Consider the following 26,402-nt stretch of genomic DNA (forward strand, 5'->3'; position numbering starts at 1 on the left):
CTGAGCATTTAATGTAACTGGTGATTCAAATGTGGACATCTTGTTCTGTCTATCATGTAGTTTTATCTCTACTAAGTGGCTTCTCAAACAGCTGGCCCCTATAAGCACCCAAGACTTACTTTTCCTATGAAATAGACTTTGGAATACTGTGTTTATTGTAAAAAAAAAAAAAACCAAAAAAACAACAACAAAAAAACCATTCTCTCCTAATATGAGTCTTTCCTTTATGTATCCAAACATCAGGTATAAGAAATCAATAAAGAAGTTTTTACTAAGAAAAATTTAAGAAGACACTTTAGTCACCTGATCCTCTGCTCTCACAGTTAGTGTGTCCTGGTTGAGAAGATGTGTTACTCGTTTGACATCAAGTTGAAGAAATTCATCAGTTTTGTAAACTTCAGTAAAATGCTGATGAATAAAGTCATCTGCTGTTGCTTTCAATTCAGGACAGTCCAGACACTCTGCAAGCACACTTATACCTAAACATAGAAAGAAAATATATGAACACAAAATCAAAGCATTCTACAAAATACAGCACCCCTTCATGTTCAAAACACTAGAAAAACTAGGGATAACAGGAACATATCTCAACATCCTAAAAGCTATCTAAGCTATGCTAAGCCCCAGGCCAACATCATTCTAAATAGAGAAAAATTGAAAGAACTCCCTCTAAAAACTGAACAAGGCAGGGATGCCCTCTTTCACCACTTCTTTTTAACATAGTTCTTGAAACACTGGCCAGAGCAATTAGATAGATGAAAGAAATGAAAGGGATACAGATAGGGAAAAAAAGAACTCAAATTAGCACTGTTTGTAGATGATGATTCTATACCTTGAAGACCCAAACAGTGCCACCAGAAAACTTCTAGAACTAGTAAATGAATTCAGCAAAGTAGCAGGATACAAAATCAACGCCTATAGATCAAAGGCATTTCTGTACATCAGTGATAAATCCTCTGAAAGGGAAATGAGGAAAACTACCCCATTTATAATAGCATCAAAAAAATAAAATAAAATATTTGGGAATCAACTTAATGAAAGAGGTGAAAGACCTCTACAATGAAAACTACAGAATGCTAAAAAAGAAATTAAAGAAGATCTTAGAAGAAGCAAAGATCTACCCTGTTCTTGGATAGGCAGAATTAATATTGTCAAAATGACCATACTACTAAAAGCACTATACAGATTTTATGCAATTCCAATCAAAATCCCAATGACATTCCTCATACAAATAGAAAAAACAGTCATGAAAAATAAGAGATCCAGAACAGCTAAAGCAACCCTTATCAAGAAGAGTGAAGCAGGTTACATCCCTATACCAAACCTTAAACTATACTACAGAGCAATAGTAACAAAAACAGGATGGCATTGGCACCAAAATAGACTGTAGATCAATGGTATAGAATAGAAGACACAGAAACTACCCTACATAATTACTGTTAATTTATATTTGACAAAGGTGCCAAAAACGTACATTGGTGAAAATATAGCCTCTTCAACAAATAATGGGAAAATTAGAAATCCATATGCAACAAAATGAAATTAAACCCATATCTCTCACCATGTACAAAACTCAATTCAAAGTGTATCAAGGACATAGGAATTAAACCAGAGGCACTGCATCTATTAGAAGAAAAAGGAGGCCCTAATCTTCATCATGTGGGATTAGGCCCCAACTTCTTCAATAAGACTCCTATAGCACAAGAATTAATATCAGGAATCAATAAACAGGATGGATTCAAACTAAAAAGCTTCTTCTCAGCAAAAGAAATAATCAGTGAGGTGAATAGGGCACCTACTAATTGGGAACAAATTCTTACCAGATACACACCAGAGCACCAATCTCTAGAATATATAAAGAACTCAAAAATCTTAACACCAAAAAAACCCCCCAAATAACCCAAAATAAATGGGCCAAGGAACTGAACAGACTTTTCTCAGAAGACGATATACAATCAATCAACAAATATATGAAAAAATGTTCAACATCTCTAGCAATTAGAGAAATGCAAATCAAATACTCTAAGATTTCATCTCACTCCAGTCAGAATGGCAGCTATTAAGAATACAAACAACAATAAGTGTTGGCAAGAATGTGGGGGAAAAGGCACACTCATACATTACTGGTGGGACTGCAAATTGGCGCAGCCAATATGGAAAGTAGTATAGAGAATCCTTGGAAAACTGGGAATAGAACCACCATTTGACCCAGCTATCCCACTCCTCAGTCTACACCCAAAGGACTTAAAAACAGTATACTACAAGGACACAGTCACATCAATGTTTATAGCAGCACAATTCACAATAGCTAAACTGTGGAACCAACCTAGATGCCCTTCAGTAGATGAATGAATAAATTGTGATATATAAGGAATGGAATATTATTCAGCATTAAAACAGAATAAAATCACGGCATTTGTAGGTAAATGGATGAAGCTGGAGAATATAATGCTTCGTTAAATTAGTCAATCCCAAAAAACCAAATGCCAAATCATTTCTCTGATTTAAGGATGTTGATCCATAATAAGCTGGAGGTGGGGGGATGGGAGGATTAAATGAACTCTAGATAGGGCAAAGGAGAAAAGGGGAGGGAGGAGAAGGAAGGGGCCATCAGGGTAGGAAAGATGGTGGAAAGCAATGGTCATCATTACCTTAAGAACATGTAAGAGGACATGAAGGATGTGACTCTACTTTGTGTACAACCAGAGATATGAAAAATTGTGCTCTATATGTGTAATATGAATTGTAATACATTCTCTTGTCATATATAACCAATCAAAATTTTAAAAAAAGAAAAATCAAATTGCATTAAAGATAAAGCATGACTTCAGGAAGATATGACTAAATTTCATAAATCTGAATCCTTCTTTGTTCCTTTGTCTATGCTTTGTACCAATATTACTGTCTATGTTTGGCTAATTTAATATTTTGTAGGAAAAGCCTCCTTCATTGTTTTTCACACTTTTCTTGTTTATTGTTAAATATTTTCTTACAAATCAATTTAAAAATAAATTAACATACTCTACTTTAAAAAATCCTGATATAATCAATTAGGATGGTTCAGAACTTGTGAATTACTTTGGGGATGGACTTCTGTAACATGGAGAAACTCCACTTAAGAACATGACATATATCAAATTCATTCTGACAAATATATTCATAATGTTTATTTAAATTTTATGATCTCTTATGTAAATACACAATTTTATTCAAATAGACCTTATGTATTTCCTCTTCAGCCTTTCCCTAGCTATCTTAATCTTCATTTAGCAGGGAATTTCCCTGTTAATTGGATACTTATGTTCCATATCAGGACTCTGCAAAATATTGTCCATGGACCAAATCCAGACACAAGAGCTTGGTTTTTATCCTATGGTCAGCACATAAGAATGGAAAAAAAAAAAAAAGCAAAATTAAGCATCATTCTTAAATGGCTATTTAAAAAAATATATAGGAAGAAGGGAAGAAGAGTAGAATGAAGGTGAAAGAGGAGGATGGGAACAACATATGGCTCATAAAGCCCAAAATATTTATTATTTATTTTCTGGCCCTTTACAGAAAAAGTTTAACTCCTCCTCTTCTGTATAAAACGACTGGTTATTTTTATTTTTTTGTATGTCCTTTTTTTGTGGCAGACCTCTCAATTATGATTTTTCTTTCATATTTCAAGTTCATATTGTTTTCAGATAATGAGTTTTGATGCTTTCATATTTACACCTTAAAAGTTCTTATCACTGATATCTGCTAACCAACTTGTTGGATCTGGTGGCATTTTCTATTTCCTTTTTAGAAATGGGCTGACTTATGCCATGGCATGCTGAATGCTCATAATGAAAAGTCTGCTTTATCTACACACTTCTGCTCCCACCAGGGAGATGATATTTCACTAAGAACTATTTTTAGTTTAAGAATTTATTTATTATTATTTTTTGGTTACTGGGGATTGAACTCAAGGGTACTCAACCACTGAGCCACACTGCCAGCCTATTTTGTATTTTAGTTAGAGACAGGGTCTTAGTGAGTTGCTTAGAGCCTTGCTTTTGCTGAGGCTGGCTTTGAACTCGTGATCCTCCTGTCTCAGCCTCCCAAGCTGCTGAGATTACAGGTATGCGCCATGGTGTCTGGCAAGAGTTTATTGTTTTAAACATCAGAAATAGGTACTAAAATCACAAAAGTACTATCAGCATCTGTTGCTAAGATTTGAGGTATTTATTTCTCTTATAGGTTGTTAGTAAATTAAGAGGTTTCTTCACGCTAAAGAAAAAGTGTCATTTCTAAGTAAATATTATCTAGTCACAAAGCATTATTACTATTATTTTATTAATAAACTATTTTTTAGAGTAGTTTTAGGTGCACAGCAAAACTAGGGAAAGTTCAAAGTTCCTTATACTCCCTTGTACCCCCACACACATAACTTCATAGTCATCCTGCACCAGAGCCAGAAAGGATTTTCTAAAGAACATTCATAGCCAGGAGCTGTGGCATATGAATACTGTATCTATTCATGAGGCTGAGGCAAGAGGAATTAACAAACAAACAAACAACAACAAAAACAATGCTTCTAAATGAAACTGAAGTTTTATGTATGTTTGTACATGCACATCTTACATAGGTTTGTTGTTTGATGTTGGCATTATGGTGATCTTATCCTAATAGAGTAAATGAACTGGGACATTTTCTATCCTTTCCATGATTTAGTACACTTTAAATAATATGACCATCATTCCATGGAAGCTTGAAAGAATTAACCCATATAATCATAAGGCATGGAGCATTAATTGAGAACAGTGTTTTACTTTTTCAACTGTTTGAGGTTATCAGTTTCAGATTTTCTGCTTTTGAAATCAATTTTAGTTACTGACTTTTGCTTTCTTATCTACAGTTCCAATTCTTGTTATTGTCCTTTGATATTTTCTTCTTGATCAGAGTTATTAAGGTTATTTAATATTGTTTTAAAAAATTAGTTTTTGTCTTTCTAATCAAGTTCAATCTATAGTTTTATTTTCTATATCATTAATTTATATTTTAAAGAATCTTATTTTCATCTCTTTGAGAAGGACGCTTATATTATGAACGATCAAAATTTAATGCATTTTTTGGAAAACATATTTATTTATTTTAGTTTTAGTTAGACACAATATCTTTATTTTATTTATTTATTTTTATGTGATGCCAGGCAAGTGCTCTACCGCTGAGCCACAACCCCAGCCCCGGAAAACATTTTGAGATTATTAATTTTCTTCCAAGAAATACTTCAGTTACATTCCAAGGTCCTGATTTTTTATGTCCTTATCTTATGTTTCTATATCGCCTCTACATTAATTTTAAATACCTCCTTTTAAAGTACTTTTCTAAATAATTCTTCAGTTAAATTTTCAAGTGCTGAGAATGGGGTTGAAGAAAACAGAAATCCCTTGTGTTTAATTTCTAGTTTTACTGCACTATACTTAGGGAGTGGGAGTTGTATTTCTTCTCTTTGAGGTACTGCAGAATCTATTTCTGGTGATCAATATTTGTAAACACTTCAAGGAAATCCTACAACAATTTGTGTTCTCTGATCCACTGAGTAAAACACTTTGTGCTGTTTCACTAGGTTTGTATTATCCTTATATTTTTTCTAACTTATTTTTGTGATTTCTAGGGAATTCTTTGAGTTACCCATTAGTCTTTCCAACAAATTTCCCCTTTAAACCAGCAAACATCAGTTTATTTTGCTTGCAGCTAAGATAATCAGCATATCCCTATTAGAGCTATATACCTCTTTCACTTGGCTTCAGTAGTTCCTCTGATAAATTTTCAGAAACATAGGTGATTATTTACTATTTCTTTATAATTTCCCAAATAATGTCTTAGAAAATAATTCTTTCTTTTCCCCCTCTCATTTGCAAACTTTATGCTATTATTATTTTATTTTTTGTACTAGGGATTTAACCTAGGGGCACTTAACCACTGAGCTACCCTTTTTTATATTTTTATTTAGAGACAGAGTCTCCCCGAGTTGCTTAAGACCTCACTAAGTTGCTGAGGCTGTCTTTGAACTCTCAGTCCTCCTGCCAAAGCCTCTCCAATTGCTTGGATTACGGGCGTGTGCCACCACACCTGGCTATTATCTTCTAACTTTAGGGTTAGAAAAAAAAATCTATTATTTATTGTAATTGTATGGGGTCAGTGATGGTTCTTCTGATCTGGACTACTTGCCTTATCTCTGCTGTCAGCTGGTTTTTTGGCAGAGGCTGAATGGTTTAAACTGATCTCATCCACATATTTGGTAACAGCAGGCTAGTTGGTCTTGTGACTATCAGGTAGAAGAGCTCAACTCTGTTCCAAATAGTTTCTTTTTGTGGCAGAAGAGTTCCCAGCAGAAAAGGGCAAGTTCTAATGTACAAGCATTTTTCAAGACTTAGCTCACATCAAATATGTTAATGCCTCACAGCCCGTGGCAAGTCATATAGCCACATCCAGATTACACAGACAGAAAACAAGCTCTACCTCTTGATGAGAGAAACTTCAGAGTCATATTGCAAAGGGATGGGTATATATGTACAGGGATGGAAATAATTTTGCCCTTTTCTGATAATCCATCATACTGTGTCTCTCTGAAAGTTGGTAATTTTTTTTCTTATTGTGGTAAAATACAAATAACATAAAATCTACCACAGGTTACCATCACCACTATCAAGTTTCAGAATATTTTCATCATCCCAAATGTAAGGTCTCAATCTTTGAAGATTTTTTTAAAAAATCACTAGGATATATCTAAGGGAGGATTATCTTAGAGGCTATTTATAAATGATCAGCTTGGTACTTCATAAAACTTAGTCAAAGTTAAGTTTTTAAAGTCCAAATAAGTTTTTTTCTAGATTTTCCTTTGATTCTTGCTTTTCCTCCATCTGTTCCTTCTAAAATTCCTACTTCACATTAGTGTTTCTACATCTTCCTATCCTTTCTCTAATGGCTTTCTTTGAATTTTTATTTTGTACTATAAGGAAGTTTCCCATTTGATCTTCTTTAGTTTGAATTTTGGAGTATCTACTGTTGTTCAATTTGATTGGATGGCAAAAACTGGAAAACAACTCCCTTTGAATATAATCCTAAATTCCCTTTCATTTCTTCATTAAATTTGCCTATAGGAACTACTCATTCTGGCTGTTTAGCTTGATTTATATCCTTTAAAACTACTGGGTTTCCTTAAACTTTATATGATTTTTGCCCAATTCAATCTGCTGCCATGGGTTCCATTAGTATTTGTGAAAATCAGATTGTTGGAATCTTATGGGAAGCAGGGAACTGACAGATGGTAAAAACTAGGTCAGGAGTTTTCTATTGGGTTGGCAGTGTCAACCATACTCAGAGCCACAAAGAAGGCAGGTAGAAGCAGTTCCTCTAGTTACTTGGTATTATGCTTGGCTCAGCTGTATTTGTCCTAGGCTTAGAAGAAAATCAGTCCCGTTTCTGGGTGCTGGGCTATCCTTCCTCCCAGCTTTATAAAACAATGACGACCAAAGGCATCCAGAGGCAGAATACCGAAATGGTCTCCTCAGGAGCCCAAAAGCCTAAGATGTGTTTAGCATGAACTCACTACAGGTTCAAACCTTACTTGGTGCTATCACATCTACTCCTGGTGCTTTAGCTATTTTTCTTTGAGATTGTATCACCCTAGTAGGACATTTAGAGTGCTAGGGATTTAGGGAAATATACCTAAGCCATCATCTTCCCAAAACATTTAAAAGCAATTCCCTTCTTTAAATACTTTGTATTAGAATGTATATTTATTTAAGGGAAAATAAACATCATGAATTTAAGGTTTATTGATGAATAAAGCCCCAAAACTATGGCAAAGAATGAGTCTCATCCCAGAGTGTCTCTGTTGCATAGATTTATTTCCTAACACAAGGGCATTTTTCACTATGCTGACCCATGACTACATTTTTAAAAAATTCTATCAGTATGTTCACCTGCATAACTGTTTCCCCTTCTGCTCTATCAAGTTCAATTCTTTTTCTAGATACTAGGCTGAATCTCATTTTTATTCACTTTTCCTGGCTTTTATTCTTCTCTGAAATTACTCTGCTTACTTTTCACCTATGTTCCAAGTTTTCTCTGTGCTCACAGTAAGGTCCTGTGAAGGAAGGAGTAGCAAAGTGCCCAGGAGGAATGAAGACTAGAAAAAAGAGGGGCAGAGGAGGCTTGCAAAAATTCTGAGGCATCTCTCCAGGAGGCCTCCCCCCTGGCTGTTGATTCTTGACATCAGCATTCATTATCTTTTTTTCTGGGTCAAAATCTTAGCATTGACTAATTTCCAGGGGCTCTATTTCCTTGATTCCAGTTTTCTTTCTTCCTTGTTTTCCTAGCACTCCTACCTTCTTCCCTTTCCTTAAAGGTTCTGAATTACATTAAGGGTAAGAAAATGTAATTACATGGTTTCATTCACTGCCTCTTGGGATCATTTCAAAGTGGAAAACTGACAGATTTTCTCTTATCAAATATAAAAGGCTCCCTTTATTGATGGCTTCCTAATGGAGAACTATGCCAGTTCCTCAATTAGCATATTAATTTATAATGTTTATGTGTTTTAGTATAAACTAGCATATTTGCCACTGTGGAGGGGCAGCATGGTGTAGCACCTAAGAATTAGATTACTTGAATTCCAATCCTAGCTCCTTCACGTATTGGCTATGTGGCCCCAGTCAATTTTTACCTCTAATTTTTAATCTGTGACAGACTTTGGCATACCCATAAGTACTTAAATAAAAGTAAACATTCATGTTTATTATATGCTATACTACCCATAGATACAATCATTATTCCTTGTTCTTGATATATGAAAACTCATTATAAAAACTATTTTACATTTTGGGAGATACTGATACAACTAAGCCATAAATGCTGATACAACTCAGTCACAACTGTGGATACCCAGGCTAATAGGTATCTTTACTAAGCTCCTCTTAAAATGTGATCACTAGAAAACATTCCAGTGGATAAAGGTTAAATAAGGAACTTGCAATCATTTTTTTCTTCTTCTTCTTTAATAAAATACACAATCAAGATTTTTTTTTCAAAACAGGAATCCGACTTTTCTTACCAAGACAATTTGAAGCATCAACTTGTTCTTTCAAAAAATCAACACACATTTTCTTCACAGGTTCAATCTGGTACTGGTTTGCTGCATCTAACAAAGACTGAACATTGTTGCTGTTCACAGAAATTCTGCAAATAAATAAGTTAAGGTGAACACTAATTTCCCCCAAATTTTAAATATTTAAATAATATTATTGTAAATTGTACCCTCATATGGCATGGGACCTTCAAACTCCACCATGCTTACCGTTTTTCATTCTGAAGAATCTAGAGCACACCAATTTGTTACAACAATGCTTTGCTATGGTAGATCTCAATGCTGTTCCCTTAACATAGAAATGATTCTTTTCTTGACTCACCTAGCTGTATAAGCAAATTCCACAAGTTGTTCAATAATGTCAGGTTCAGCATCTTTGAGTTCTACTTCAAAGGATTTTGATTCAAGCATGTTAGCTAAAATGAAAAGGAGAAATGTAAATGGCCCCAGTACCATCACAAATTTAATTGAAGAAAGAGACAGTATTCGGGTCATATTAAATATGTAGAAGAAGAATAGCAGGACAGATCTACTGGAAGAAAGTACCTCAGGCAAGCCAACATTCCTATAATAAATACAAAATAACTTTCAACAGTTGAGATATACCATAAATTAATCTAAGAACTTGCTAAAGTACAAGTGAACAAAGACATAAAATTAGATTTAGTTTTCCCCCAACTCCTCAAGTAACTCAAGAGCACTCTGAGGAACAAAACAGCTCTAACATAGCTGGAACAAACATATATGAACAATGATAACTACAGTCATCTATCACTTGCCAAACTCTCATTCCTCCTAAAAACCCTGGGAGCTAGAACCTAGGTAGCTAGAACACCATTATTTCTGATTAAGATTATAAAACAGTATTAAATAGAGAAATCAGGAGTTGGACCCTGTTCTCAACTTCAAATTCAAGTTTCTTTACAATATACTGTATCTCATTTTTCTTTTCTTTAACTTGTTAGATTAAATATCACTGAGAAAGTGCTGCTCATTTGCCTCTCCATGTGAAGTTAAGAAGAAAACTGGGGATGTGGGGATGCAAGCTCAGTGCAGAGCACCTGCTAAGCATTATGAGGACCTGGATTCAATCCCTAGTACTTCAAACAAACAAATAACAAAGAAAACCCTGGGCCTTCAGGTTGCAGCCTATCTTTATCACCAAACGCATCTGAAAGGCCATTTTTCCTTTGCTCAATCATCACATAACCACTTTTCAGTCTCCTCACTGCTCTATAGCTCTAAATCTGAAGTGCTTTAAAAACTAACTAGGAAAAATGACATATTTTCTCTTAGGGTCCCATATAATTCTCATAGAAGAAATAACGGCATGATTTACCTTTAGATACTTACTTGTGAACATTAAGTTAAAAAAATGACTGGCAGCAGCAAGGACAACTCGATGAGCAGGTATCTTTCTTTCCTGGACCATGAGGATCACATCACACAATGTTTTCTAATCCGAAAAAAAAAAAAAAAGTATAAAATTAAAAGGGGCTCACTGAGCCTAGTTTAGTAATGCATATAAAACATAGGCTTACCATATGCATTATCTCTATTTTCTACTTAAATCCAATCTTTTTACAGCACAGAATTTGTTTGTAAGACATACTGAGGAAGGATTTACAGAGTTGCTGCAATGTGGTATCAAAATTTGGTGCTGAGGTTCTCATGAGAAGAAAATGTTCCTCATAACCAGAAAAAAGAAGTCTACTAATCTTTCAGGGAAGCAATTTTTTTTTCTTTTTCTTTTTCTGACACAAACCCAAAGTGTTTCTCTTGGTGAGCTCTTCTGGGAGAAATTAAATGACACACTAGCAATGTCTTGATAATTTTTCAAACATAGCAATCTGTTTTTATGTTTTTTCCTCAAATATGTATTCTTGATAAAATCCAGAGCAAACATGGTATTTCCCAAGAAAATAGCCTTCACAGCTCTAACTTGAAACAGAAACAGTGCAGAATACACAGAGTAGATGAACCAAATGTCCTTTGAGCAATCTTTCCTTAAATAACTCTTCTCTCAAACTCACTTCTGATAGAAGCTGGAGAGCAGCCAGTTTTAAATTATGATTTCTGACAAGGGCCAAAACAGTGTCAACTGTAGCCTGCTGAAAGAAGGAATATTCAGAGTAAACATTTGATTAAAACATTGGGAAATGGACTTATGAATTAAGGTTAGTTATAAATAAATGAATTTTAAGGAAAAAATGTCCTTTTTGTTAAATAAAATTTCAATTTTTTAATGAAGCTAAAGATATAATGTATAGGTTAGGCTCACAGAAAATTTGGTGTCTACATGTGTTAAACAGTCTTCTAGGCACTAGGAATGAGACAAAAATATATTTAGAACAAAAATAACTTATCACAAATCTAAAAATGGCTTAGTAGCTCAGAAGATATGGCGTTTGCAAATTTTAAGTACTTAACTAAAATTATTAATATAGTTTCTTAGAAACTATATTACTCTTTGCTATTTCCTTCTTTTTGTTGTGAATAAAAATCCAAATAAGATGCTAATGCTTATAGTGAGAGAGAAAACAGGCCCCAAAGTAAATCAGATCATATTAGATCACAGAGACCTCATACAGGAGGAATCTATGGCTACTAAGGGGAACTTCCAGAAAATACAAGGCTAAACCAAAACAGAGCAAAAAACATTTCCAAGACATATTGAGAAATAGAGGCTTATTGGTCAAATTTATAGGCACTTTGGGCAGTTGGAGCAATGGAGATCTCTGCATGGCAACTGAGTTAAGTAATCTACAGCTGTATGCATGAAGGTGAAGTGGAAGGGGTCATTTGTGTCCAAATGGTACATTTAATTGACTATGCTATAACAGACCTAAAGGTTTCAATAAGAGATGGGACTGACCTAGAGAGGTACTGTTAGAGGACAGATAGGTGTGAATGGTGGGAATATGAGGTCAGGAGAATAATTCTATAAAAGGACAGACCACTGTGCTGACACCCCCACATGCTTTCTTTTCCAAAGGCAATTTACCTGCAGCCCTGCTTGGCCTAAGTGGATAGGATATGTCACATTCCTTAGCAAACCACCTGTTAACTGCAGGGAAAATGCAGGCCCAAGATAATGTCTATGGTAGGAACCCAGGAGATGTTTGTGACCAAATCATGAAACTCTGGGAGATAAGGATAGTTCCTCCTAACTATAAAATGTTACAATATATGGTTAAGAATCCAATTAGAACCAATCGGCATGAGCCAAGGTGACCTAGAGTTACCTAATAGTAGAGACTACAAAGTCTGATGTCACCCTGCAGTCAAAAGTCAAGAGGTGGAATTCTATATTTAGAAGATTCAAAAAATCCACCAGAAAACTTAGAATTCAAATGAATTTAGCAAAGTAGCAGGTTATAAAATCAATACCCATAAATCAAACGTGTTCCTATATATCAGGGATGAAAGAGAAATTAGGTAAATTATCCCATTCACAATTGCCTCAAAAAACAAACACAAACAAAAAAACACTTGGGAATCAATCTAACAAAAGAGGTGAAAGACCTTTACAATGAAAACTACAGAACACTAAAGAAGAAAATTGAAGATGACCTTAGAAGAAGGAAAGATCTCCCATGCTCTTAGATAGGTAGAGTTAATATTGTCAAAATGGCTACACTACCAAAACTGTTATACAGATTTAATGCAATTCCTATTAAAATCCCAATGACATTTTTCATAGAACTAGAAAAAGCAATCATGAAATTCATTTGGAAAAATAAGAGACCCAGAATAGCCAAAGCAATTCTTAGCAAGAAGAATGAAGCAGGAGGCATCACACGCACAGGATGAAGAGAGAAAGAAAACTGTAGGGAATCTGGTGGCTGAGCCTTTCATCCTGGCAAATTTTAACATTTTGTCCAAGAAAAAAGAATGTGTCATATGCCAGAGACATCATTATGCATGGAGAAATCTCTTCTATCAATGGTCAATAGTCCCCTATTAGCCTTGGGACAGATGATTCCTTCCAGGTGAGTTTAGTCTGACAATCTGAAAAGCCCAAAGCTGAGATTTTCTTTTCTCGTGTTTTCTTGGAAACCCCTCATTCTCCAGAAATAAGTTTTGGTTCTGATTTTGGATGGGAACAATAGTGTGAGCCAGACAGTGTGCTACTGGGCCCAGCTATTCCTTCTACTTGCTCTTGTACTTACGTAAGTTTTAACTAATTTTCTTTTCTCTCTACAATCACATAAAGCACCTATTTTTAGTCTTTAGGATCTTGAAATGGCTATAGAAGGAATGGATATCAGCAAATGAACTCAATTTGGAATTAGATTGGTGACATTTTAAGTATAGGAATGAGAAAGAACATGTACATTTTACTGGACAGGGTAAGGAGTATAGTAAACTCTATTTGTGGACTTATCTAGTCTACAACTCCCTCTTCTTATAAGAACCCCTAGCCCCTACTTCTAAAAAAATTTCCTCATAATAAACTATCTGAGTGAGAGAATCCAGAGCCCAAAATCAGATACTTCATTTACTTCTTGCAGAGACATGCTCTGGTGTTTTAGTCAGCTTTTTTGCTGTTGTGACCAAAAGACGTGACAGGAATAATTTTAAAGGAGGAACAGTTCATTTGGGGCTCATGGTTTGAGAGGAGGTCTCAGTTCATAGGTGGCTAATGCCATTACTCTCTTCCTGAGGTATGTCAGAACATCACGGTAGAAAAGTGTGGTGAAGGAAAGTGGCTCAGGACATGGCACTGTTAAGGTCTGTAGACAAGTCAAAATAACACGTGGCATTTGTCAAAATAACACGTGGTATTTTGCCAGGGAAATGTTAGAGTTCGTAAACAAGTCTGGATGGTGCCTGGCAAAATGCCAGAGGGAGTGGTTTGAGAAATAACAAAAGCAAGCCATTAAGTGTGGAGATTCCTTATTGGTTGACTGATGTATCTAGTTTATGCTAATTAAGATAAGCTGTGCAAAATGTATAAATAGCTCTGTTGTCCTACAATAAACGGCTTCCATTCCTGCTGTATCAATCTACAGAAGTTATTCGTCACCCCCCGGGTTATTATGCTGCAGCCGGACTGCGGCATGGCACCAAGAAGCAGAGATCGAGTGCTCAACAAGAACAAAATGTATACTCTGAAGGCACACTCCAAGGACGAACCTCCTATAGTCACACTCTGTCTGCCTACAGTTATAATCCACTTAATCCCAGTCAGTGGATTAATACACTGATTAGATTAAGGCTCTCATAAGCCAATCATTTCCCTTCTAAACTTTCTAGTATTGTCTCACACATGAGGTTTTGTAGGACACCTAATATCTAAACCATAATGGTTGGGTAAAAGGTCTAAAGTTAGTCATATAGACACCTACTTTCATGATTTGAATCTTGAATAATGGGAAGAGGGAAAAAAAATCATCTTCATGGCTACATCACTCAGTGGTCAAAACTGTTCCATCACTGCAAACTTGATACCCAGGTTTCTTTCTGTGCCAGCATGAGAGAACCATTGGTTCTTGCTTGACAAACCTGCCTTGCTCTAGCTATTGTTTAAGGCTGTTAGCGCTAGATATCGTTGAGAAGTTATTATTTAAAAAAGAATAAAAATCTACTGCTTATAATCCAAAAATCCCATGAGACTCACTGTAATAACAATACCAACAATATTTGTATGGCATTGAATAATTTAACATTCTTTATCTCACTTATTTCAAATATTATTAGGTAGGTTAGGAGAGTATTATGACTATTATACCAATTTGGCTGAGAAATTGTGGCTTGCCCAATGTCACCCAATTAATAAGACTGAGCTAGGATTCAAACCTAAATCCCATGCATTTTATCTGATCATAATGGAATGAAACTGAAAATCAATGATAAAAGAAGGAAGGAAAAATCCTACATCACATGGACAATGAACAATATGTTACTGAATGATCAATGGGTTACAGAAGACATAAAGGAGGAAATAAAAAAATTCTTAGAGATAAATGAAAACAGACACAACATATCGGAATCTATGGGACACAATAAAAGCAGTTTTAAGAGGGAAATTCATTGCCTGGAGGTCATTCCTCAAAAAAAGAAAAAAAACAACAAATAAATGAGCTCACACTTCATCTCAAAGCCCTAGAAAAGGAAGAGCAAAACAAGAGCAAATGTAGCAGAAGGCAAGAAATAATTAAAATCAGAGCAGAAATCAACGAAATGGAAAAAAAAGAAACTATTGAAAAAATTGACAAAACTAAAAGTTGGTTCTTCGAAAAAATAAATAAGATCGACAGACCCTTAGCCATGCTAAGGAAGAGAAGAAGAGACAGAACTCAAATTACTAACATACGGGATGAAAAAGGCAGCATCACAACAGATACTACAGAAATACAGAAGATAATTAGAAACTATTTTGAAAACCTATATTCCAATAAAATAGAAGGTAGTGAAGACATCGATAAATTTCTTAAGTCATATGATTTGCCCAGACTGAGTCAGGAGGACACACACAATTTGAACAGACCAATATCAATGGATGAAATAGAAGAAGCAATCAAAAGACTACCAACCAAGAAAAGCCCAGGACCAGATGGGTATACAGCGGAGTTTTACAAAACCTTTAAAGAAGAATTAATACCAATACTTTTCAAGTTATTTCAGGAAATAGAAAAAAGAGGGAGCTCTTCCAAATTCATTCTATGAGGCCAACATCACCCTGATTCTGAAACCAGACAAAGACATCTCAAAGAAAGAAAACTATAGACCAATATCTCTAATGAACCTAGATGCAAAAATCCTCAATAAAATTCTGGCGAATCAGATACAAAAAACACATCAAAAAAAATTGTGCACCATGATCAAGTAGGATTCATCCCTGGGATGCAAGGATGGTTCAATATACAGAAATCAATAAATGTTATTCACCACATCAATAGACTTAAAGATAAGAACCTTATGATCATCTTGATAGACACAGAAAAAGCATTTGACAAAATACAGCATCCCTTTATGTTCAAAACATTAGAAAAACCAGGGATAACAGGAACTTACCTCAACATTGTAAAAGCTATCTATGCTAAGCCTCAGGCTAGCATCATTCTGAATGGAGAAAAATTGAAGGCATTCCCTCTAAAATCTGGAACAAGACAGGGATGCCCTCTATCACCACTTCTATTCAATATAGTTCTCGAAACACTGGCCAGAGCAATTAGAAAGATGAAAGAAATTAAAGGCATAAAAATAAGAAAAGAAGAACTTAAATTATCACTATTTGCGGATGATATGATTCTATACGTAGAAGACCCAAAAGGGTCTACAAAAAACCCACTAGAACTAATAAATGAATTCAGCAAAGTGGCAGGATATAAAAATCAACAAGCATAAATCAAAGGCATTTCTGTATATCAGCGACAAATCTTCTGAAACGGAAATGAGGAAAAACACCCCATTCACAATATCCTCAAAAAAAAAAAATAAAATACTTGGGAATCAACCTAACAAAAGAGGTGAAAGATTTATACAATGAAAACTACAGAACCCTAAAGAGAGAAATAGAAGAAGATCTTAGAAGATGGAAAAATATACCCTGTTCATGGATAGGCAGAACTAACATCATCAAAATGGCGATATTACCAAAAGTTTTCTATAGGTTTAATGCAATGCCAATCAGAATCCCAACGGCATTTCTTGTAGAAATAGATAAAGCAACCATGAAATTCATATGGAAAAATAAAAGACCCAGAATAGCAAAAGCAACTCTAAGCAGGAAGTGTGAATCAGGCGGTATAGCGATACCAGATTTCAAACTATACTACAGAGCAATAGTAACAAAAACAGCATGGTACTGGTACCAAAACAGGCGGGTAGACCAATGGTACAGAATAGAGGACACAGAGACTAATCCACAAAGTTGTAACTATCTTATATTTGATAAAGGGGCTAAAAGCATGCAATAAAGGAAGGATAGCATCTTCAACAAATGGTGCTGGGAAAACTGGAAATCCATATGCAACAAAATGAAACTGAATCCCCTCCTCTCGCCATGCACAAAAGTTAACTCAAAATGGATCAAGGAGCTTGATATCAAATCAGAGACTCTGCGTCTGATAGAAGAAAAAGTTGGCTTCGATCTACATATTGTGGGGTTGGGTTCCAAATTCCTTAGTAGGACACCCATAGCACAAGAGTTAATAACAAGAATCAACAAATGGGACTTATTTAAACTAAAAAGTTTTTTCTCAGCAAGAGAAACAATAAGAGAGGTAAATAGGGAGCCTACATCATGGGAACAAATTTTTACTCATCACACTTCAGATAGAGCTAGGGCTCTAACAAAGAACTCAAAAAATTAAACAATAAGATAACAAATAACCCAATCAACAAATGGGCCAAGGACCTGAACAGACACTTCTCAGAGGAGGACATACAATCAATCAACAAGTACATGAAAAAATGCTCACCATCTCTAGCAGTCAGAGAAATGCAAATCAAAACCACCCTAAGATACCATCTCACTCCAGTAAGACTGGCAGCCATTATGAAGTCAAACAACAACAAGTCCTGGTGAGGATGTGGGGAAAAGGGTACACTTGTACATTGCTGGTGGGACTGCAAATTGGTGCGGCCAATTTGGAAAGCAGTATAGAGATTCTTGGGAAAGCTGGGAATGGAACCACCATTTGACCCAGCCCTTCTCGGACTATTCCCTGAAGACCTTAAAAGAGCGTACTACAGGGATACTGCCACATTGATGTTCATAGCAGCACAATTCACAATAGCTAGACTGTGGAACCAACCCAGATGCCCTTCAATAGATGAATGGATAAAAAAAAAAATGTGGCATTTATACACAATGGAGTACTATGCAGCACTAAAAAATGACAAAATCATGGAATTTGCAGGGAAATGGATGGCACTAGAGCAAATTATGCTAAGTGAAGCTAGCCAATCCCTAAAAAACAAATGCAAAATGTCTTCTTTGATATAATGAGAGCAACTAAGAACAGAGCAGGGAGGAAGAGCAGGAGGAAAAGATTAACATTAAACAGAGACATGAGGTGGGAGGGAAAGGGAGAGAAAAGGGAAATTGCATGGAAATGGAAGGAGACCCTCATTGTTATACAAAATTACATATAAGAGGTTGTGAGGGGAATGGAAAAAAAAAACAAGGAGAGAAATGAATTACAGTAGATGGGGTAGAGAGAGATGATGGGAGAGGAGGGGGGATGGGGATAGTAGAGGCTATAGGAAAGGTAGCAGAATACAACAGTTACTAATATGGCATTATGTAAAAATGTGGATGTGTAACCAATGTGATTCTGCAATCTGTATTTGGGGTAAAAATGGGAGTTCATAACTCACTTGAATCTAATGTATGAAATATGATATGTCAAGAGCTTTGTAATGTTTTGAACAACCAATTTAAAAAAAAAACCCTAAATCTATTTGATTCCAAAGTTCACTATAGTATGCTGCTTCCCAAAATAGGTGGCAAAAGACATCACAAAAACAAGGTTTTCTTTTGTACCAGCGATTGAATTCAGGGGCACTTGACCACTGAGCCACATCCCCATCCCTATTTTGTATTTTATTTAGAGACAGGGTCTCACTGAGTTGCTTAGTGTCTTGCTTTTGCCGAGTCTGGTTTTGAGCTCATGACCCTCCTGCCTCAGCCTCCCCCACTGCTGGGATTACAGGTATGCGCCACCTGGCTAAAACGAGTCTTATAAAGGACACACACAAAAATGCTTTTAATTTTTCTGAATAAAAGTTTCAATTATAACATTTAATCAAATTCAATTGAAATTTTTTAATAAAAGGTCTGAAGAACTAATTTAATTCTACTATGCCATTTACTAGTTAGCTAACCTTATATAGAATTCATGAGAATTAGTATAGATGGCATATCCTTAAGAGTGTCTTTCTTAAATATTAATTATACCAACTGAATTTTTGACAAGGGTTCAACAAAATATAAGTAAATTATATTCTTACATACTAAAACATATAATATACCAGCTATTTCTCTGATGAAATTCATTATAGTGTACGCTAAGGGGAGTAGCTTACTGACTTACTTATTTCCTCCTTCTGAAGTAGTGGCCTCATTACCTAAGATGGTTCCTTTACATGGCTCTGCTCTCCTTACCATAGATAACTGATTCACAGATTCAATGAAAACTATAATTATCGGGTCCTCTTTCTCTAGGATCTGAAACCGTGAAAGAGAAGGATACTGTAGGCAGTCATGAGTTGCAATGAATGCAGTGGCCTAGAGAAAGGCTAGAGTGTTTGGGGGGCTACCCTGGTTCTTATACTTTCCATCTTGATTATCTCTCTTCTCCTTAGAAGGAAATTTTAATACAATTGTGTCTCTTCTCAAGATAAGCTTTTGTACTCATTCATTCAACCAACATGTAGTGTCAAAATGTTAGCATGCACTAAATACTACTGGAGTTTAAAGGAAGAACATTAGTCCCTTTCTGGAAAGTCTGGGCATCATAGGAGATAGCTCTTGTCTATATACTTACCCTCTGTCCCTCCTACATTCTCTAAAATTTGTGCCTCCAGTCCCCAGGATTCCATTAAAACTCATTTTCTAAGTTTATCAATTTCAAACCCAGCCAATACTTTCTTTTTGGGCCTTCCTATAACATTTCATATTCCTATCTCCTCTTTTTTGTAATTTATATCTTGGTCTCAAATATACTATTCCAATCTTTCATTTCTAATGCATTTTACTTCCTATCTTTTTAATATGCTATTTCCCAGCATTTCATTCTGACTACTTTTCTTCTTACTGTGATCTCAACCTCTAGATATACCCATACACCAACTTTCATTTATCAAATACTTGAGCACCTATGTGGTAGATGTTGGGACTCTGACACTGAACAAGACATAGTCACAGTTAGTCCTTGCTTAGATTTAGTAGCAAAGACACTTTTTAAACTAAAAAGTGCCAACTATATTTTTAAAGAGATGATAAGTGTATGAAAGAAAGGAACAAAATAAGAGTCTACAGAAGGTGTTGACATATCTAGGCCAAGAGAAAAGTGATATCAGATATGATTGGTGAAATAAGGTGGGATCAGATAAGACAGGGCTTTGAAGACCACGTAAGGATAGTATTCATTATGAAGTCATAATAATCTCAAAAGAACCTTCAAAAACATTGTCATCTACCATACCATTTACAAACACTGCTTTCCTCAACTTCTAGCTTTACCTTCTTCTTCCTCCAATTTTGCAGATCATCTCATCTCCTATGATTCAGAGAAAAGAGAAGTCTCTGGATAGAAACTCCTACATTCTTAATTCTAAACATACATAACTACCAATTCTGTCCTCCTGCCCATTTCTTAGGTAAAGGAATTGCTACCCCACTCCCCAAGATTAATCGTATTTACTTTGATCTCATCTCACGAATTATCGACTACTCATTCTATTCCTTATAAATTCAACCTCTTCATCTTAAATGAATTCTTTCTACTAGTTTTTAAACAGATTTATATCCCTCCCATTTAAATAAATAAAACAAGCAACTTCTTTGAGTCCCTTGCTCCCTTCAGGGAAAATTTCTCAAAAGCTGCTTCAATTTCTTAATTTCTTCCTCATGTCAGCTCACATCAACCTGATTCCCATCTGTCTCTCCAACAATATAACTCTCAATAGTCAACAAACCCCTCTGTGTTGCTCTGTGAATATATATTTTTAGTTCTGCTTTTACTGATCTCTCATTAGCTTCAAAATTTGCAATCTTCCCTTTTAAACAATCTCTTCTAATTTTCAAAACTCGTCTTTTTCTCCTACTCTTCTGTCCATTATTTTTCCATCTCTTTTACAGGCTCATTCATTAGCCTTTATCCTAGACTCTTGACTCTCCATGGTTTCAATGAAGAATTTGTTTTCTACATGCAGATAATTCACAAATTTACACTTTTAACCCACCACCCTTCAGACCTGCTGACTGAATGACATCCCAAATTGAACATATGTCTAAAACATAAATTACAATCCTTTCTATCAATAAGAGTCTTGCCTTTTCCAGTACTTCTCACTGAATAGTGTCATTATCCATGTAGTTATGTAGTCCAGAATCCTAAAGGTTGTGACACCTTGTATTGAATCTCCTTCATCCAATCAACCACCAGCAACACAACAGCAACAAACTAATATTTATCATTTTCAGGTTCTGTTCTAAGTTATCTTAAATTGGTTATCTAATTTAATTGTCAAAACCACATATGATAGTGATCACCAAGTGATGATAAATATTTTAAGTATATATTTTTTTCATTGATATTTCTGTTGCTGTCATCACCACCTCAGTGCAAAGGATTATCATGTCTCACTGAAATACTACAACTCTTGTTTGATCTGCTGGCAACCATTCTGAGAGCTCTATATTTCATTCACCACAAGCAGAGAACCATCTTTTTCAAAAGAAACTGATATAACCCACCCATCCCCACACACACACACACACACACACACACACACACACACACACACACACACCCCTTTCAGAATATGGAAGAACCCACTAATCTGACTTTTGAAGTGATACATGGGCAAGTCCCTAGCTTTTTTGTCAGCTTCATTTTGCATAATCTTCCCCCTTATGTTCTGGGCTTCAGTCATACAGGTCTTTAATTGATGTATTATACTTTCCAGGAAGGTCTCCAGTCTCTGCACATGTTGTTCCCTTTACCTGAGAGGTTCCTCCCTCTGCCCAGCTAACACCTATTTTTATGTCAGCTTCCAGTTGTAACTTCTTTAGAAAAACTTCCTGAGAGTCAAATCATCCATCTCCATATGCCCTCATGGTACCATGTTTTCTTCTTAATAATCCACCACTATTGTAATTTTGTATGTATTTGTGATTTCCTGACAAATGCATCACGCTCCTACTAGACTATAAACTGCATAAGGATTAGGTCTCTTAAGTTTTGGTTATCATTGTAACACTGGAATCTAGCAAAATGACTAATGCACAGTGATCTGAATGAATGATTTGAGAACCCAACTGAAATAGAGCCATAAATAAATGATGAGTAAAGAAAGATAGAACCTACCCAACTTTTGAGTTTAACAGGGGGACAAGAGTTATTATTTAGAGGGAAATGTTAAGATTAGAATGCATGGATAGACTTGTTGGTTAGCTCAAAAACTGGAGAAGCTAAAATATGCTTAATACTGATATAATGGGTCCAGCAGAGAAAGAAATTAAAGATGTCCAACAATTAAAGATGCGTAACTTTTCTGGGAAGGTTAGCATCAAGGAAGCCAAAGTCTAGAAAGAAGCACTGGCCTAAGAGAAAAAAAGATGCAATTTCTCCATTGCAGCAAAATGAGAAAGTATTAAAATAGGTTCATAGATTTGATGATGGAAAGTAAGTTAGGAAGTAAGTTAGTTAAGTTAGTAAAACAAATCTGAAGGGTTGGGGTTTTGATTCAGTGGTAGAGTGCTTGGCCACAACGTGCAAGGTGCTGGGTTAGATCCTTAGCACCACATAAAAATAAAATAAAGGCATTGAGTCCAACTACAACTAAAAAAGTATATTTAAAAAAAATCAAAAAACAAATCTATGATGATAGAATAATGGTTACCATTCTGGGGGTGGGAAGGTTTCCTGAAAAGGATATAATGGGGGTCCCTATATGTTTAGACATGTTCTAGTCCTTTTGATGGTAGTGTGTTCACTTTGTATTAATTCATTCAGCTTCATGTTTCTGATTTGTGCCCTCTTACGGGTATCCTATACTTTTTTAATATTTATTTTTTAGTTGGAGACAATATTTTTATTTTATTTATTTATTTTTATGTGGTGCTGGGGATTGAACCTATGGCCTTGTACCTGCTAGGCAAGTGTTCTACTGCTGAGCCACAACCCCAGCCCCATGGAAAGTTTACTTAAAATCAAAAGGCTAGAAATGACAAAAAGGATATAGAAAAAGGCTCCATGAGAAGTTAAAGTTACAGAACTCTCTTTTATCTCTATGAATTGGCCACTAGGTTATTGCTATGGTTTGGATGTGGTTTTTCCCCACTAAAACTCACACTGAAATGCATGTATACTAGCTAGTAAAATAGACCCTTTAAGAGCTAATTAGGTCATGGTGGCTCCACTCTTATGAAAGGATTACTGTTCTCACAAGAGTGGCTCAGTTATTGTGACAGTGATTGTTATAAAGCAAGCTTAATACCTTCCCTCAGTCTTGATTTTTCTCTTACACACATGCTTCTCTTCCATACACTTGATTTCCTTCTGGTTTTCATGGTACAGCATATGGCCTTCATAAGAAACTGAAAAAATGCTGGCCAATCTCTTGGATTTCCAAAATTTTGAACTAAATAAACTTATTTTCTTTATAAATTTCTCAGTCTCAAGTATTTTGTTATAGTGTTAGACTAATACGGCTACAGAGAGATGAAATGATATAAATCAGGACTCTCAAGTTTTGGTTATCATTGTAATACTGGAAATTAGCAAAATGCCTAATGCATCTTTTAAGATCACAAAAAAAATTAATGTGGGGCAGGAATTTTAATTGAAATACGTTAATTTCAGAGTAGTCTCAAATTCTTGAAGAATGATTCTGAGTATACACAGAGGGTTCTTGTCATCCAGGTATTTATTATCCTCATCCTCTATGCAATATGTTAAAAGGGAAAGCAAAAAACAAAGTCATAACAAAAAATATTTACTACAGAATTAAGAATACTTATAAAATTGGACCTCAAATATTTCTTCTCTAGTTCAAACCAGCTTCTGTTTCTGCCAATTCTCATCAACTGCTGTATCAGTCATTCTTGGTGAAGTCTTTCTTGTGTAATAATGTCAAATAGAACAATATAAACATTGTAAATCAACTACAAAGTAAAACTGCACATCTTACAAAAGATGCAGGATCCCATGGAGTTGATAAAAAGTACTCTTAGAAAACTGACTGAATTACATTTGAAACCAATGACAAAAGAAGACTCACCCAGGTCAAGAGTCCTTAACTACTATAGAAGAGATCCCTGGTTGCTCACTAAGTATCTGTTTCTCTCTTCCTACTCAGTAACAAAAACTTGATTTTCAGTAAGTTAGTAACTGTTTCTATTTTACCAGTAAATAAACAGATGTTACTACAGTCTAAAGCTAGGTCTAAGAAATGTACTTGAATCAATTTTTAAATCCAAAGAACTAAACATACAGTCTCAGACAATTCCCTCTCCTCAAGTAAACATCTGATGCTGCACCCCATCTACTTAAGGAGTGAGGCAATGCTTCACAATGCTAGTCAACAGATGAAAGCACTTATGTCTGAGGGCGTGGGAGGGTACCATATTGAGTCCTCAACAAATTTCAACCCTTATGAATTGAGTTCAATTACAATTACAGGCAGACACCAGTGAAATGTACAAACAATTTGAAATCAGTGATATTAAAAATAAAAATGGTCACATGATAAGAGATATATGAAAGTTACACAAAAGAATGAATTCAGCTATTCACAGATGGTTCAGTACAAAGATCAGTTAAGATTTAAAGACATTCCCGTAGATGGCACAGTGCACCAGAGCAATAGCTAGGAACTGGTAAACAAAGACAAGATCCCTGTGGATAGTGTTTGCTGAATAAAACCAGGTGTTAATACCCTCATAAAAATTCTGAAATTCCTCTACTATTGTCCATACTCCCAAGAAAACTACCAGAAAAGCAGTAGGGTTTGTAGTTATATTTACATCCTGCTTTGCCCTCTTGAAAAACGGTACCAGTCAACAAATCCGAAACATTCCATGTCTCATTACATGTATATTTTCTACTAAGTAAAGCCTTAGAATCAAAAAGTATCCAAGCGACCTTTTAAAGCTCGTTGATAAATTAGAACGATATGGAAATATTTTTAAATTAAAAATAAACCTTTCTATCTTCTCTTTCCAGCGTTAAAAATCCCTTCTTTTCATAACCCACCTTTCGCCAACGTGCTGCACTTTCATGAATGCACCACACATCAAAGACAGAACAAAGAGCTCCTCTTAATAACAGGGGCGTACAGTGTCCTTAGAAGATGACATGGTATTTATCGATGACTGTTTCTGCTCTAAATTAACACGTACAGGAGGATCTGTCTCCCACTAGCTCCACCAGGGAAACACAGGAGGTGGGGGGATCTTTATTCAAGAGAAGCTTATTTCAAGCCAGCAACACTTCTCCCTTTGGGGGCTTCAGAATGGGCCGTGCCAATGGGCTTCTTTACACCAGATCTCACGACACCTTAAAACCGCTCGCCAAAAGAAGGCTCCTCGCCTCACGAAGAGATAACTAGGGCACAGCTGTTACACAACTAATACCCGACGCCGAAAGCCTGCCCGAGTCCCCCAGGAGTCTGACCTGGAAGTCACATCTTGGCGGACGAGGAGGCACTTTTGTTTGAGAACTATTTAACAAGACCCTTCACTAACTGCAGATTCAGAGCGTGCGGAAAAAGGAAGGGCGGAGAGGAACAAGAAGAGGGTCTTCAGCACCAAAGCCCTGAACACCCCCCCACCCCTACCCCGCAGCCGTCCCGCCCTCCCACAGAGGCGGTACCTGTTTCCGCATATTATTCATGACACCCATGAAACCCGCCAACAGTTTAGCTTCCTCTCGAGCGGCAAGTTTCTTCTCGGTCTTCTTCTTACTGCCCTTCTCCACCCCGGAGGCTGCCATCCTCCCTCGGCCGGACACTTGACGCCCGGGGCTCGCCGGGCGGGTTGACGGGTCGCACTCTCTCGGCCCTCTGGGGATTCTGCTGACCAAACACTGCGGTCAGGACTGCAGCCGCAGCGCGTAGCACACAGCTTTGGAGCGGCTGGACTGCGGCGTTGGCTGGGCCACAGAGGGAGGACAAGGCCGCGGCCGGCTCCAGAACTCTGAGGAGGGAGACGTTGCGAGCCGGGATGCGTCTCCCACAAAACTCGAATCCGGCCGAGGAGCCTGCGTACTGCGCCCAAGGCGGCGAGGCGCTACGGAGGGAGTGGGGCGTGGCCTATGTGCGTCACAGCTGTGCGCCGCTCTCTTGCAGGTGCCGCCGGTGGATTTGTTGGTGTCTGGGGCTGACTAGATGTTGCCCGGTAGTTGGTCCAACGTCTCGCGTTCCTTTCCATCGGCCAAAGGCAGATTTCTCGGTTTAGATTACGGGATTATCTATTTTGGATTATTGGAAGACTAAAATGTCTCCCCCGGGTATAAACTCCGTGGGAACAGGGTTGGCCTTTCTTCACTGCAGTATCAGAGCGTGGCATATCGTGGGTGCTCACTAAATATCAAATGATTAAAAG

General features: G+C 36.4%; 1 protein-coding gene across 2 annotated transcripts in view; it reads right to left on the reverse strand.

The window, feature by feature from the left end:
- Window positions 1-26,097, reverse strand: part of Klhl7 (kelch like family member 7) — a 58,333-nt gene extending 32,236 nt beyond the window's left edge. The window contains exons 1-5 of one of the 2 annotated variants that reach the window (XM_005319099.5): window positions 25,672-26,096; window positions 10,472-10,574; window positions 9,441-9,534; window positions 9,086-9,210; window positions 304-479 (exon numbers count right to left, since the gene is read on the reverse strand). In XM_005319099.5, coding sequence (XP_005319156.1) covers window positions 304-479; window positions 9,086-9,210; window positions 9,441-9,534; window positions 10,472-10,574; window positions 25,672-25,791 — 618 coding nt within the window. In that variant the 5' untranslated portion in view covers window positions 25,792-26,096. Of the gene's footprint in view, window positions 1-303; window positions 480-9,085; window positions 9,211-9,440; window positions 9,535-10,471; window positions 10,575-25,671 lie in introns of both variants that reach the window. The other variant, XM_021722233.3, reaches the window with a different exon arrangement.
- Between the last annotated feature and the right edge of the window lie 305 nt (window positions 26,098-26,402).

This window comes from Ictidomys tridecemlineatus, chromosome 2 (assembly GCF_052094955.1).
Source record: "Ictidomys tridecemlineatus isolate mIctTri1 chromosome 2, mIctTri1.hap1, whole genome shotgun sequence".
Taxonomy (NCBI): Eukaryota; Metazoa; Chordata; class Mammalia; order Rodentia; family Sciuridae; genus Ictidomys; species Ictidomys tridecemlineatus.